Source organism: Rattus norvegicus, chromosome 2, assembly GCF_036323735.1.
Source record: "Rattus norvegicus strain BN/NHsdMcwi chromosome 2, GRCr8, whole genome shotgun sequence".
Taxonomy (NCBI): Eukaryota; Metazoa; Chordata; class Mammalia; order Rodentia; family Muridae; genus Rattus; species Rattus norvegicus.
Window position 1 is genome coordinate 133,782,340 of NC_086020.1, and position 16,605 is coordinate 133,798,944.

The window sequence follows — 16,605 nt, forward strand, 5'->3', positions numbered from 1 at the left end:
ACTTGGTAGCATGATTGTAAATTTTTAAAGAATCAATAAAGGACATATATTTTGAAAAGGATAAAAGGGAAAGAAAATGTAAAAAATGACAAAAAGCAAGTATGTTTTATTTTATTTTATTTTATTTCATGGGTTTATTTTAACTTTTCTATGTACACATAGCCAGTTAAACCAGCACCATTTATTGAAGATGCTTTCTGTCTTTTTATTTTTGAAATTTTCTTCATTTTTTAATTAGAAATATTTCTTTATTTACATTTCAAATGTTACTTCCTTCCTGGTTTCATGTCCATAATCTCCCATCCTTACAGATCCCCCATCCAGGTGTTCCCCCTCTATCCACTTACATTATAGCACCCCACCCCAACATTAAGGGCAGGACCAAAGGCTTCCCCTTCCACTGGTGCCCCAAAAAGGATATTCTCTGCTATAGAGGCACTTAGAGCCCTGGGTCAGTCCATCTATAGTGATTGGGTAGTGGTTCAGTCCCTATATTTTTAACTAGTATTTTCCAGGTATTAGGTCCACAAGAAAGAAGATATAGTGATATAACTCACGATGGAGGAGGATAGCCCAAGGGACAGCTTGAAATAGATTCTGGCCCAGGACTCAACTGGGCTTGGACTAGAAACATAGCATTTTTAGTTAAATTCTAATTACCAAGCTACTGGAAACCTAAAATCCAAGCCTATATCAAACTGCATGTTCAGTCCAAATGAAGCAATAAATACATTTTTTCACTCTTAATATCTATTAATTATTCCTCCTTTATGGAAATTCCTTTCAAGTATGTTCCTTACATGGTTAAGTATGTAAAACAAAGAAACAAAACTATTTGTACCATCTGCACATAAAATTAGACAATCTTCTGACTGTGATTTTCCTAAGAAACATTTCTTTCCTATCGTGTGCAGGACTGCTCAAACACAAACTTAGGTGCATCCTGGGAAGAAACACATGGCATCAGTAGAGTTGACTTAATCTCAGCCATCATCTGAGAAGAAAAGAAACTTATCCATGTTGTTCAATTTAGGAAGTGTCATAATTTACTACTATTGCTGTGACAAAACACTGATGAAAAGGAACTTATGCAAGACAGATTACACTCCATGATATACTTACAGTTACCAGTTAAATACTGGGAAATATCAGGGATCAAAATGAAGCCTGGAGGCAAAAACTGAAGCAGAAGCCTAGTAGGAGTTCTGTTGCCTGCCTTGTGTCTCATATTTTTGTTTTACTGGCTAATAACTCAAGCATGACACCATCCCGGAGATCTCGGCCCTAAAAGTTCCAACATTAGTCAGGACAATATACCTTAGACTTCCTTATACAATAGGTCAATCTGATGGAGGAATTTTCTAGTTAAGACTCCCTCTTCTCATCCACTTCTTCTCTCAGTCACCTTTCTTTGTCCTTAATAAAACACCAGGAGCTAAAACACCAACCAAGGAATGCACAATAGGGAAATATGTCTCCAGCTCGATATGTAGCAGAGGAGTGCCTTATTGGTCATCACTAGGAGGGGAGCCTCATAGTCCTGTGGTGTCTTGATGACCCAGAGTAGGGGAAGGTTAGGGGGTTGAGGCACTTGAGGTAGCACTCAAAGGAGCAGGTGCTGGAGATAGAGATTGCAGAGGGGAAACTAGGAGGGGAGATAACATTTGAAATGTAAATTAATAAAATAACCAATAAAAATTAAACAACGTGACCAAGGCAAATTATTGAAGTAATTGTTTACTTGGCACTTAAAGATGTAGAGGGAGGGCAGTCCCTCAGTGTCATGGCTGCAGAAATGAAAGACAAGGAAACAGGAAGTTGAGACCTGATGGCTCTTATCTTGGGAAATAAACATGAAGCAGAGAATGTACATTGAAAATGGGCACCAGCTTTTGTAACTACAAATTCTAAACAATGGCATCCTTCCACCAGGAAGTCCAAGGCACCAGGAAGCTGTCAAAAATAGGGTATTGTAATGCATAGAACTAGAGGGGCATCCCATTCAAAACATCTCAATAAAACTACCTAATCCCCCCACTCACACACAGAAAAATAACTAACAGTCCTTAATTTGATTCACTCACAGGTTTTGGCAGCATTTCAGGTCTTAAAAGTTGCTTTGGTTTAGTAGTTCTTCTATAATTTGAAATATGTATGACATTATAAAAATTTTAGTAAAAGGCAAAGAAATAAGTGTCTTCATTTCAGAGACTTCATTATATGGGTTCCTCTCTGTTTGTGGCAAGTGTTTTCCTCATAGATTTGGATTTCATTTTTAAATTTCAATTTTGTAATCTATGTAAAATGACAATCTTGTTTTTGCCTTTTGGTTTACAGATATCTGTTATAAAAATGATGATTGACCACTACCTTGAAATATTTGGAAATGATAATCTATTTTCTAAACATATTGACGAAAGGTCTGATGATCTAAAGATGTATATAGATTTAATCTTCTCTAAGGGCAAATCTCCTATTATGAAAAAAGTCATAGTTGGCCCCAATGGGACAACCTGCAGTAATGATGAAAAAGTAAATATTTCAAATGCTGCTCTGCAGGAAGAATTTCCTACAGGTAAGACAAGATTTATTCAGTCATCAAATGAAGGGAATTATATCATTCCATAATTTCATAAATTTGTAAATATCAGAGCAGCTTTGGGTTGCATAATGATTATAGAGTATGAGAAAACTTTTTTGAACACACTTTAATTAAATATATTCATCTATACCTAAATATGTATATATATGTACATACACATTTATTTACATATATCTGGATACATACAAGTATGAATGACACACGGTTTATTTAGAAAATCCTACAATATTGTCTCCTATATTCCTCCCTTTCTTCCCATGGACCTTAAGTAATAGATTTCTTGTATATGAAATTATTATTGAGTCCACTTTGTTCTGTTTTGTGAATATGGTTTCCATGGTGTACAGTGTGTAGTAGTCAATACACATGAAGACCATTTCTGGCAAATTAATATTCTTTCAGTCATCATTAGCTGCCTATAACTTTTGATATATGAAATTTTGACCATTGCCCTAATACACCATTGATATTGTTATTATTGTGGTTTTGCACCTATTTTTATAAGAGGCTATGTCAAAACAGACGTTCAAGAAGGCTGTCTCTTACAGTATTTGTAACCTCCCTTCTACAATGTTCCCTGAGCTATAAAGCGTTTACTGGTACTGGGTTTTCCACAATGCACTTATCTCTTCATTGTGTCCAGTTTTTGTTTTCTGGAATGCTCTCCATCTTCGGGATAAAAAGGCTTCTTTGATGAGGGATGATGGCCCCACTTATTTGAGGAGATAAGATTAATATTTAGAGCACTATAAAGAACATGGCAGAATTAGTAAATTAATGTGATAAAATTTAAAGTGTATTAAGAGACTAGCTACACAAATCTGACTGGATTTCTAACCCCGGCCATGATTTCAATATTTTTGAGAAAAATTCTTCCAATTGTTAAAGTATTTAATGTGACTTTCTCCAAAATATGGATGCTTTAGGTAGCCCTTATATTTCTGTCAAGGTTCCGGTCTTGAGTCCCAGTGGCAAATGAATCGTTCAGGGATGTCTCAAAAGTCATTCTATCTCCATAAATCTTAGAAACTTCTAGCTTTAAGTCAAGGATGGAAGTTAAAAGAAACAGTATGCAGATTGGCATGTTAGGGAAGCAACTGATAGTTGTAACCAACTCTAACCCAGATAAAGGATGAAGTAAACATGTGGCAAGATATCAGAATAGGTGCATTAAGCGTCACTAAAAGCTCAGTTCAAAATAACTGTTCTTGAATTAGACTTTAATGTATTTTCTTTACTACAGAATTGAACATAATTCTGTGTCGTTTGTTTCTCAAAAAAAGTGTTGTTCCTAAGTACCTCTTTGTAGTTCAACATTGTATGTCTTGATATTTCTCTTTAGGATCATTCATACAGGTCTTTGACTTGTCCAAGTTAGACAATTTCAGTCCTCTATGACAAGATTAATTCATTTTCCTAGTATAATAAAATAAATGAAATGTAAATATAAAATTCCTTCATTTTTGACTGCTTTTGTTTTCTTTTTTCCACATCTGCAATTAGCCTTAAATGATTATATTCTGAAATGTTAAAAGTTGAAATTTCAGGTAATAAGAATGCTTTTCATACTTAGTTAAATGAAGAACATTTAGCAGTGATGGCCTTCTTTCTACAAGGACAATGATTCTATCACCCAGAATTTCCTTAGTGTATGCTGCCCCCCATCTAGTAACTTATCAACTATTATGCAACCAGTGGTTTGTTGTGCTCATCTTTGATCATGCTCAATGTCCTCTGTTTCATACATTTGTAAATAAGTAGGAAACTATAACAATCGAGGGAGGCCAACAGATACACATAAGAAATGAAGGAGTCAAAGTATCTCTTATTGAACATTATATGGTAGTAAACATAAGTGAGTAATATTCCATAAGAATACTCATTTAACTTGTAAACTCAACAAATAGTGACACACAAAACTAACACGCAAGGTGAATACTCCTTGTAAAAATCACAAACTAACTGAGAGGTAAATCAATGAATCACCATCATTCACAGTAAATTTCAAAAGTATTAAGTTACTTGAGGAAATTTTAAGCAAGATATAAAAGACTTTTGATTCGAAGACCATTTTGATTCTATCCTTTTAAAGCTTGATAAAATTTATAAGGTTTTGATGTTAGTAGGAGAAACAATATTACAGAACTGATTGTTTTACCTACTTTCCTCCCAGTCCTCTGCCATGTTCCCTTGACCTCACCCATAAAGTCTCCCCAACATGACTTCCAAAACATTACCTGAACAAAGACGACACCAATGAACATGAAAAACTGAATGGGACCCGGAAACTACAGAGAGAAATATAGGGAATTGCATCCTAAGCAAGCATATGCAATTGTATCTGAAAGAAGTGAATTTTTTTGCTTAAAGGCAAAAGATGGAACCTGTTTTCTTACACAAACTGATATCATAGTCTGTATATTACTGCTGTGAGACAGTTAATGCTTTCATTTATTTAGGGGTCTTTGTTATTTTGTTGTTGCCATATAGTTTTTCCCCCTCTGTTGTTGAATGACTACAGGGTTATTTATCATTTCTCTCTTCTTGAGTATAGAGACCTTAAATTCAGAATGCTGTTTCCCTTTTGTAGACCAAGACTGCTGATGAGAAATGTCTTCATGGTGACTATACTATGGAAAGTTTCTCCTCTTTTGTTGATATGAATGATACTTTTGCTCAGTAATAAACTCTAAGCTATTATCTGCATTCTTTGACAACATGTTGAATGTTGGTGCAGGCCCACACATATTTTAGAATATCCATTGAAAATTCAGTTGTTAGTCAAATGTGGTCAGCTTTATGTGTGACTTGGTCTGTTCCATCATAGCTTTTTGTATTTTTATTTCTTTATTCAGTTAGTCTTTGATTATTCTGTGTCTACTTGATGGCTTCTCTGCTTCTAGTACTTTAACAGGTATCTCTTTCTGAATTGGGGGCTATAAAATGAAAAGGATTTGCAAGGGTAAGTGAGTTCAGTTACAACAATGATTTCCCTTCTTTCTTAGGTTCAGAGAAACATGAACACGATGTATCTACCATTCCCTCAGTACTGTCTCCAAATCGACTACGACCTAGGAAGAAAAGTTTGTTTGGCCAACCTCTTACAAGTATTTTTGAAGACAATAAGCTGCCTACTTCAATACTAGTGAGTATCATTTTGGTTTCTCCTGCACCTTTCTTCTAAGTAAGTTATTCAATCAAAATGAATGTTTAGACACCTTATCCATGAGGGTAAGATCATTTTAAAATGGAAATAAGTTGCACTGAGGTTCAAATCACATAATTGAAAGAAAAAGTATTCCCATTTCACACTGGCTGTATCAAAGAAACAAACCTAAAAGCCCGTTGAAGGAAATGGGACTATGGAAGTGTCCTGCAGATTACCCAACTGTAAAGTCATTCAGTTTCTTTATGACTCCATATTACTCTGTAATCTCCTTAATATCATTGCCTCTGAGATTACTCAATCTTATATAAGAAAAATATCTATAGACCTTTACGTTATGAAGGAATTAGATATACACTTTGGTTTTGCTATCTATTAACTTCTTTTATCCTAGTGGACTATGTATAAATGTACACTAATATGGCTTAACCCATTTAAAATGAGTTAGTAAACTTCTTAGGAAATAAATATTTATACTCCAGCATGTACTTTAGCAGTATAATTGTGCTAGGAATTTATGCTTCATGTTAATAAATTTATCTTGTCTGACACATGAGGATCACTGCCCATTTCTGAAGTATTAAATAACAGAATTTTCTGGTAACCATGTTTTTGATCATGTAGTCAATTGAAAATAGACACTACATGGAACAAATCTCTATAAGGTAGTCATGTGTACAGAGTAAAATTATGGAAGAATGGTTGACACATACTTGGGTTCTTCAATGTGGCATCACTGGAGACATGTTGAAAAATAAGAAGTCACAGAAAAAGGAAATAAAATCTCAGAAATATGGTGAAAAAATCTTTCTTAAAAATGCAAACATAGGATTCATAATAGAGGCAATGACAGACAGAAGTAAAATAGTAATTTGAACTCTGAAAAGGAAATACCCATATAGTTACTTAGGATGGAATGCTTGACAAATATATTAATAGAAGGAAGCAAAATGTAATAGAGGACCACTCACCAAATGCTTTGGGGAACAAAGTCTAAACCATGGTGTTTCAATTTGGTAGAAAAGAATAGGTTCAATGTCTCAGTTATAACTCTTTATCCAAAACTACCATAACTCAGGTTCACAATAAATGACTTATTTGGATTCAGAAGTGTGGATATCTAATAATACAAACTTATCATTATCCCACACAGGACATGATATCTATAATTGCAGCAAAAGGACAAAGTTCTGATCAATTATTCAGAACTATATCTGAAAATTCCCAGTGTTCCCTGAGGGACAAGATTGACACAGAACAACCTATCAACTGGAATGACGAATGTGTGCTGGTTGTAGCTTCAGTCTTAAAGGTAGGGAAGGGTTTTACATCTCCAACATTACACATCCCACTAGAGATGCATACATGCTTTCTGTCCTAGAGTTTACATGAAAATGACTTTTCCTGGAACTGTGGACACATGATCTCCTGGTAAGAGGCATGGCAGTTAAAAGTCTGAGAAACCCATAGATTCATCACAAAGACCCCGGTGAACAGCTTCTGTTGAGAGTGAACTTCCTCGTATATCAAAGGGGGTTTAGTTTGGCGTTATAAATGTTCAAACTGATTTCACCTCTAACCATACCATGTGATGTAATAGCTGAACAAGTAATAATAGTGATTAAAGGGTGTTTTACAATATACATATTTTAAGTGATACCAAGACATATCACTCCCAATTAACAGTTCAAAATAGCTAGTCCACCACTGACATACAAAAGGATAAAGAATTTGGATATTGCCCCATGTCCAGTAGATACATGAAGTTGTTTTCCTTCTCAATCAAAAAAAACACAAGCACTTTCACTTTTGCCAGATGTTGACATTCTACTTCCATGTCAAATAGTCAAGAATTAGCCTAACCGACATTTAACTTGTCTACACTCTTAACTTGCCAGTGAGCTGCAGTGAATCTAGAGCAAATATCATTGTTTTATTTTTGTTTGGGCCATGATCTGAGTTTACATTTCAGAAGATTGTTTAGCTATGGCCCAGACATCAAAGGAAAAGATAATGCTCTGGGATTAACCATGCTTAATAACATTAGGCAAAGGTACAGAATGATTGCTCCTTGGCCCTTCAGATTGACAAGTGTCTCTGGTTCTCATTGTCAGAAACTTGGGATCAAATCATGGGTAGAAAATTAAGATCAGTGACTGAATGTAGCCAGGTGCATTCAAAGTAATTTACAGGTACAAGAACACCTGGGATTTTTCAATCTTTATCTATTCTTATGGAGTTCCTATCTCATTCATGGCATGGCATGGAATCCTTTCCCCATTTCTTCCATACAAGTCCCTGATTGATCCATAAGATCCAATGATTGGTTGCGGCTCCTCATACCCTATTTCAGTCAGATGCTGGATGGAGCCCATCAGATGGCAGTTATGATAGGCTGCTGACTGGATGTTCCACATGGGAGCTGACTTCCTTCAAGGCAGTGAGAGCAGTGGACTGGGAAGGGGAGTGTAGATCTATGATTGCAAGTAGATGTGTGGACTAGAAGCCAGGAGAGGCAATTTGAAAGGACAGTAGGTTTATTTCATTGCTATAGCAACTAGGACTCTGATTCTTTGATTCTAGTCGTAGGTAAGAAAACACAAGATCCTGCATACAGGATCCACTTTTGAGCCAAGATTCTGGGGAGAATAAAGTATGGGAAACTTTTGTGGAAGTAGGGTCTCAACGAGTGATTCTCAGCCATCCTACTCCCATAACACTTATATATTTCCTCTTGATTTGTTTATGCCTAACCAGTACATGATTTTGTTGCTGTTTCTAATTAAAATTTGATACTGATATCAATTATAAAAAAAAATGGATAGAATATCTGATATGGGAGATCTATGAGAGGTGACCCCCAAAAGATTATGACACACAAGTTGAGAATCACTGGTCTAAACTGCTAATTTAAACAAAAAAGTTTTTCAAGTACTTTCTAACATGTACATTGACCATTACTTTTTTTTTTATTTCCATTAAAAAAGGACTTTATTACAAATATAGATGGAAGCCTACTTACTTACAATTTATATGAAAATTGGCTTACCGTCCCAGAAGAAGAAACTCTGGCTGGACAAATTATTGCCATTCAAAGGTAATGATACAGTTAAGCACGTGGGGAACTACACCAATACAGAAGCAGTGCTTTTGTAAAGGTAGACAGGCTTGTGTTTACAGGATTCCAAGCAGGAATGATGTCCCATGCCAAGAGGTTTCCTTAGGTCAGGCATGTATTATCACTTTTTAAACATGTGCATTTCTCAAGCTAGAAAGAGGGTTGAATCATGTCTGTAATCCCACGTAGGAGTCCTCTCCTTTAATATTCTTATGGTTTAGAAGATGGCTTATGTTACACATTGTGTGCCTGTCAGTCTAGAGTATTGGTTTAGTTCCTGTGTGAGACATATTAAAAGAAGTATGTGCCTATAATACTTGCTTCATAGTGTTATTGCCATGGTATTGTGAATATTTCACTTGTTAAATATATGTCATTGATTAGAACATGAAGCTATTACTGAGTTCTTCTTTCTCAACTACAACTACCTAGAGAAGTTTAAGTCAGGTATATCATTGACTTCTTTGAATTATTTTCCTGGGCAATAATCCATAGAAAGTTTTCATATTTAATAGGAGCATTGAGGACCCCTGCATCTCTGCCTTGTCTGTAGAAAAAGCTTTTATAACTGCATTGTGTAGGGTCCCTAGTGTTTTCTGCTCCTTATATTCTAGAGTGTCAGAAGGGTGTTACATGGATTCATACTGCATTAGATATTAAATTTCTCTTTATGGTTGCTGGAAAGATGTTTTAGTATTCAATAATACTAGATGTTTTCACACAAAGAACTCATATGGTCTGCAACAAACTTCATTCATTCTAATACCAGGGCATTGTATATTGTCACTAGTGGGATAACTCCTCCTTATGATGTAGAGTGTCTCAGAGTGTTATATGGATTCATACTATATTAGATATATTCATACTATATTAGATATGTTCAACATGTTGGCTGGAAAGATGACCAGTGTTTGATAACACTGGATGTTTTCATACACAGAACATACATGGTCTGCCAAAATCTTCATTCCTTCTAATACTGGGTCATTGTGTAGTGTTACTAGTGTGATATTATGTTCTACATTGTGACAATTGTGTTACATGGATTAATAATACATTAGTATTAAATGTGTCCCCATCGTGGTTGGAAAGATGATACACTGTTTAATAACACTAGATATTTTCATACAGAGAACACACATGGTTTGCAAAAATCTTCATTCACTTTAATACCAGGGATCCTGACACATTTCTCTGGCTTCTCTAGGTAGCTAGCAGTCGAGGTATCTAGTACACAGAAATACATAATTTTAGAAAAGTTTCCCATGATTATATACAGAAAAATCATTTGGAGAAAATATTTTATATAATACTCTAGTTATATATTCTTCCATCTTTGATTTCTGATTAAACTTGAGTTATTCTGCAAAATGTTTATTCTGTGTTTTCTTTGTAGTTACTTTGGTAACTAACATTACTATTAAGATGATTTAACATAAAATTCTCCTTTTCATTGTTTAGCCTTCTACAACAGATACCAGATCCAAACTTTATACTACTGAAATATCTCATTTGTCTATTAGTAATAATAAAAGACTCACCCATGAATAAGCTGGATACTAAAAGGCTATCGATCCGCCTTGCTCCACATGTCTTATGGGGTTGGACTTCTAGCGACTCATTATTTGGGAAAGTTGTCTCAAGAAAGGTAAGGGGATCTGATTTATACCTATGGAAACAAAATTCTAATTGTGATACAGGAATTTAGAACCCTTTATAAATATCATCATAACTGCAAAAGGAAACCCTAGGATTGCATTCTTCTAGAGTGGATATATATATATATATATATATATATATATATATATATATTTCAGGAAGTTTGGGAAGGGACATTGTTGATATAGATTAGAGTAAGTGAATCATTTCTTCCTTTCTTTTCTTTTTCCTTTTTCTTCTTAGATATTGATTTTAGATATTAATGTTTTAGCAAACCATATGCTGCATTTAGAATGGTAGTCCAAGAATTGGTGTACATTATTATGTATGCTTTCCATTATTTTACCACTACCATATTTCAGGTACAGTTTTAAGTTTCCCAGGTCTACTGTAGCTGTTAATTTTATGTTAAAACCATACACATTAATATTTTTCACTAATTTATTTACTCTACATCCTGATTGCAGTTCTTTCATCCAAGGCCCATCTTCGCAACCCTTTCCTCCCTCCATTCTCTTTTATCTCAGTAGTGTAGAACTTCCATGGACACCAACTCAGTCTCATACATCAATTCACAACAGGAATAAGTGTATCTACTCCAACTAAAGCCAGACAAAGCAGCCCAGCTAAAATAAACCAATCCAGTGTTAGACAACAGAGTCACAGCCAGCACCCAACAATAATTAGGGGAACTACCTGAGATCAAAGTGCACATCTACTACATCTATGTAGGGGACCTAGATCCTGCTGCTGGAGCATATGAAGCAGAGAGGTCCTATAGACTCAAAGCTGAAGGATCACAATGATTAAAGTCAACTACAATATACCAGATTATAGAAGGACGGGCATTTCTGGGGACTTCCAGTATTGATGGCGTAGCAAAATTCAGAGGGTTTGAACCAGACCAGTGACTTATTTCAATGTACATCTGCAAGTAAACCTGTTTGACCAAAAGGGTGTAATGTGTAACACCTAATGGCAAAACACATCTCACACAGTGCATTTTTAGAGATGTTCTCAAATATTAGTTTGATTTTTTAAATTTTTAACTTAAATTTAAGACTTTATTTAATTGTAATTTTTGAAATTATGGAGGGGGGTTGATACCAATGGAGATATAAAAGGATTGAAAAATGAAATGAGAATTGCTTAATAACATTATGAATAATTTACAGAGATTCAATAAAGGACACATAAATTTGAAAAGGAAGAAAGGCAATAAAAAGTAAAAAAGGAAAGAAAGCACAGTATATTTTAACTAGTAGTTCCCAGGGATTAGGTCCACAGGAAGGAATATAGTGATGTTACACACGATGGAGGAGGATAGCCTAAGTGACAGCTTGAATAGGAATCTACCCAGGATACTACTTGGCTTGGATAGACAGACACATATCTTTTTAGTGAAATTTTAATTACCAAGATACTGGAATCCTAAAATGCAAGCCTATATCAACCTACATGTTCTGTCCAAATGAAGCAATAGATACATTTTGTCACTCTTAATAGCTATTAATTATTGTTTGTTCATGGACAAATCTTTTCAAATATGTTCTTTTGCATGGTCAAATATGAAAACAAGGAAGTAAATCTCTTCTGTACTATGTTCATATAAAATAAGACAATTCACTGATTCTGATTTCCCTAAGAATCATTTCTTTGTTATCCTGTGCATGACTGCTCAATCATAGACATAGGTGCATCCTGGGGAGAAACCTATGGGATGAGTAGAGTTGACTTAACCTAAGTCATCATCTCAGAAGAAAAGTAACTCATCAGTGTTGCTTAATTTAAGAAGTGTCATCATTGCCTACTAATGCTGTGACAAAACACTGATGAAAAGCAACTTATGCAAGACAGGTTACACTCTGGGATAGACTTGCAGTTACCAGTTAACTACTGAGAAATGTCAGGGCCCAAAATGAAGCAGGGTAGGAACCTGGAGGCAAGAACTGAAGTAGAAACTTAGTACTAGTTCTCCCTCCCACATTGTATCTCATATCTTTTGTTTTCTGACTAATAGGTCAAAGGTTGCACCCACCTGGAGATCTATGAATTCCAAGGTTAATCAGGATAATATACTTTAGTCTTCCCCATACAATAGGTCAATCTGGTGGAGAAATTCCTTAATTAAGACTCCCTCTTCTCACCAACTTCTTCTCTCAGTCACCTCACTGTTGACTTTTAAAACACTAAGAGCTAAAACAAAAACCAAAGAGTGTACATGGGGGAACTGATGTCTCCAGCTGGATATGTAGTAGAAGATTGCCTTATTGAGCATCACGGGGAGGGGAGCTCCTTAGTCCTGGGTAGTCTTGATGACCCAGGGTATGGAAATGCTTGGGTGTTGAGGCAGGAGAGGATAGACGAATGAGGGACTACAGTCATAGAAGCATGGGGAGGAGATACAAGTTTTGTGGAAGGGAAAATAGGAAAGGGGAGGATGTATGAAATGCAATTAAATAAAAATAAAACAAAAAAATAAAAACATGACCTTAGAAACTTATTGAAGTAAGTGTTTCCATGGGACTTAGAATGCAGAGGGAGTATAGACCTGCAATGGCATGACAGAGGAGCAGGGCTGCAGACAGGAACAACAACCAAACAGGAAGCTGAGACCTGATGGCTCTTATCTTGGGCAGCAAACCTGTAGCAGGGAAAGTACATTGAGAATGGTCACTTGTATTTTGTGACTCCAAATTCTAAGCAGTGGCACATTCCACCAGCATTGCCAAAGGACTTAAACCAGCAGAAATTTGCCTGGAATTAGAGAGGCATTCCTTTCAAATCATCACTACAAAGCCACACACACAGTTCCCCCCAAAAACTCAACAAAGCACTGTCATCAATTTGAATCACTCACAGTATGTAGAGCCTTTTCAGTTCTGAAATGTTGCTTTGGTTGAGTAGTCCTTCTGTTCCTTGCAATCTATATGAAACTTTAACAAGTTTCAGTAAAATGCCAAGATCTTAGAGGCTCCATTTCAGAGACTTCATTTCATGGGTTCCTATCTGTTTGTGGCAACTTTTTTTTCTCATAATTTTGTATTTCATTTTTAAATTTTCATTTTGTTAACTCTGTGATATGACACTCTTGAATTTGCCTTGTATATTACAGATATCTCTTATGGAAATCATGATTGACAACTACATTCAAATATTTGAAAATGATAATAGATATTGTATCCATAATGAGAAAAGGTCTGCTGTAATAAATAAATCTGCAGATATCATAAATTCTGATGTCAAATCAACTATTATGAACAAAATCATAGGTGGACTCAATAGAAAAACCTGTTACAATAATGAAATTTAAATATTTCATATGCAGCTCTGCAGGAAAGTCCTACAGGTATGAAAGGATTTATTTAGTCATCAAATGAATGGAAGGACAATATCATTCTCTGATTCCATATATTTGTTATAATCAAAGCAGCAATGAGGTCACAAACTTAGAGCATGAGAAGTATTTTAAACAACAATTTCATTAAATTGTGCTTAAATACATGCTATACATATACACATATATATATAGTCATATACTTATGTACATCTATAGACATACAGTTATGTATGATAGACTATTTAGCCCCTGTAAGAATCCTACAATATTTTCCTTCTTCCCATGATCCTTAACTGATAGGAAATATCATTCATATGAAAATATTATTTTGGGTAAGATAATGTAGAAACAGTTATTTGATTCATGTATCCAATAAAACATTTGGAATGTTTAATCCCTGTACCACAGCTTAGTTATCCTATGGCAAAAATACTAATTTTTTAAAAATTTCCTATGAGAGGCAATTTGCCAAATTTTTAGCATTGGTATAAATATTAAATTGCATAGGATCCACTAAAATATATGTGAAGAATGATAAAGTCTAAAACACACCTAATCATCAGGTAGTGACACTCAAATTCATATCCATATAGAATTAAGAAAATATATTGAATATTACTCTTTTATTTTAATCGTGTTTCATTTTCTTTTTTATTTATTATACTATTTTTTAATTCTACAAACCAAAACACAATTCAAAATATTCATTACTTAAAGTATACTAACAAAGTATGTCTTGCAAGTTTTTTTTTAAATTTTTCATTAGATATATTTATTTACTGACATTTCAAATGTTATTCGCCTTCCCGATTTCCTGTCCATAATTCCCCATCCCCTCCACTCCCCCTCCCTCATACAGGTATTCCCTCTACACATCCCCCTTTCTGTCCACCCCATATTCCCCTGCACTGGGGTTCCAACCTTGGCAGGACAAAGCGTTTCCCTTCTATTGGTGCCCCAACAAGGCTCTTCTCTGCTACATATGCAGTTGGAGCCCTGGGTCAGTCCATGTCTAGTCTTTTGGTAGTGGTTTACTCCCTGGAAGCTCTGCTTGGTTGGCATTGTTGTTTTTATGGTGTTGCAAACTCCTTCAGCTCTTTCAGTACTTACTCTAATTCCCCCCAAGGGGTTCCTATTCTCAGTTCAGTGGTGTGCTGCTATCATTGACCTCTGTATTGGACATGCTCTGGATGTTTCTCTCAGGAGAGATCTATATCCGGTCCTTTTCTGCATGCAATTTTTTTTAGCTTCACCAATATTATCTAGTTTTGGTGGATATATATATATATATATATATATATATATATGGGCACCATGTGGGGCAGGCTCTGAATGACCATTCCTTGAGTCGCTGCTCAAAATTTTGCTTTGATATCCCCTCCTAAGGATATTTTTACCCATTTTAAGAAGGAGTAGAAGCATGCATATTTTAGTCATCCTTCTACTTAAGATTCCCGTGGTCTGTGGATTGCATCTTGGGTAATTCAAGCTTTTTGACTAATATCCACTCATCCATGAGAATATGCCTAGTGTGTTTTTCTGTGATTCATTTACCTCACTCAGGATGATATTTTCTAGTTCATTCCATTTGCTGATGAATTTCATGAAGTCATTGTTTTTGATACCTGAGTAGTAGTACTCCATTGTATTGATGTACCACATTTTTTGAATCCATTCCCCTGTTTAAATGGCATCTGGGTTTCTTTTTTCAGCTCCTGGCTATTATAGATAAGGCTGTCATGAACATAGTGGAGCATGTGTCTTTGTTGTATGTTGGAGCATCTTTTGGGTATATGCCCACCGAAGTATAGCTGGGTCCTCAGGTAGTGGAATGTCCGATTTTTGAGAAACCTCCAGACTGTTTTCCAGAGTGGTTTTACCAGTTTGCAATCCCACCAAAAGTGGAGGATTGTTCCTCTTTCTCCACATCTTCGTCAGCACATGTTGTGACCTGAGACTTTTATCTTAGCCATTCTGACTGGTATGGGGTGGAATCTCAGTGTTGTTTTATTTGCATTTATCTGAAGTGACATAAATCTATCATCTGAGAATATCTTTCTAACAATGACATTTTTTGTTTCTTTTAACAGGAGAAAACAGAACTCCTACCACATATAAGTGGTAGAGGATGACGGGAAGATGTTCTAAGGTCATTCTATTTTCATGTTCCTGTCTACAGCCCACTAAATTGTAGCAGAAGATATTGTTACAAGATCCTACTTCTGCTTTATATTTCCCTATATTAGCTACAAATAATTTTCCCTCATTAAACTTATTTTATTCTCCCTATTATATATTGTTTGCTATTATAATAAATGTTATTAAATTGTTTTATTGCTTACACGGCAATGTGCCTTGTTCATAATTCTTCATAATCTTTGGAAAATAGCATTTTTTCAGTTTATAGCCCATTTCTAGTACTAGTTTTCCGACCTCAGTTACCAAAGTATGGCCAGAAGCTAATGTCATTAAAAATCCCTCAGTGTTATGCCTAGAATCCAGTGCCATACAAAGTTCTAAATAAAATTCCAGTAACAATAAAAATTAATCATCATACTTGATGAAATTAGAGGTGGATCATGGTTTTTAGAATATACAAAATGATCTGAAAACATAGGTGCCTTAGCCATTGAGATACAGCCTTTGTGACATGAATTTGGGTCATCAAAACTTACTGTAAAAAACAAACAACACTGGGTATTCTAACACCAGCATCTCTA

At 35.2% G+C, this 16,605-nt stretch overlaps 1 protein-coding gene across 2 annotated transcripts in view; it reads left to right on the top strand.

Annotated features, from left to right (window-relative positions):
* Positions 1 to 16,224, top strand: part of Tgap1l6 (GTPase activating protein testicular GAP1 like 6) — a 49,579-nt gene extending 33,355 nt beyond the window's left edge. The window contains exons 18-24 of one of the 2 annotated variants that reach the window (XM_063282877.1): positions 2,338 to 2,575; positions 5,608 to 5,747; positions 6,922 to 7,080; positions 8,756 to 8,865; positions 10,348 to 10,534; positions 13,661 to 13,894; positions 15,976 to 16,224. In XM_063282877.1, coding sequence (XP_063138947.1) covers positions 2,338 to 2,575; positions 5,608 to 5,747; positions 6,922 to 7,080; positions 8,756 to 8,865; positions 10,348 to 10,534; positions 13,661 to 13,858 — 1,032 coding nt within the window. In that variant the 3' untranslated portion in view covers positions 13,859 to 13,894; positions 15,976 to 16,224. The remainder of the gene's footprint in view (positions 1 to 2,337; positions 2,576 to 5,607; positions 5,748 to 6,921; positions 7,081 to 8,755; positions 8,866 to 10,347; positions 10,535 to 13,660; positions 13,895 to 15,975) is intronic. The other variant, XM_063282878.1, reaches the window with a different exon arrangement.
* Positions 16,225 to 16,605: the final 381 nt, after the last annotated feature.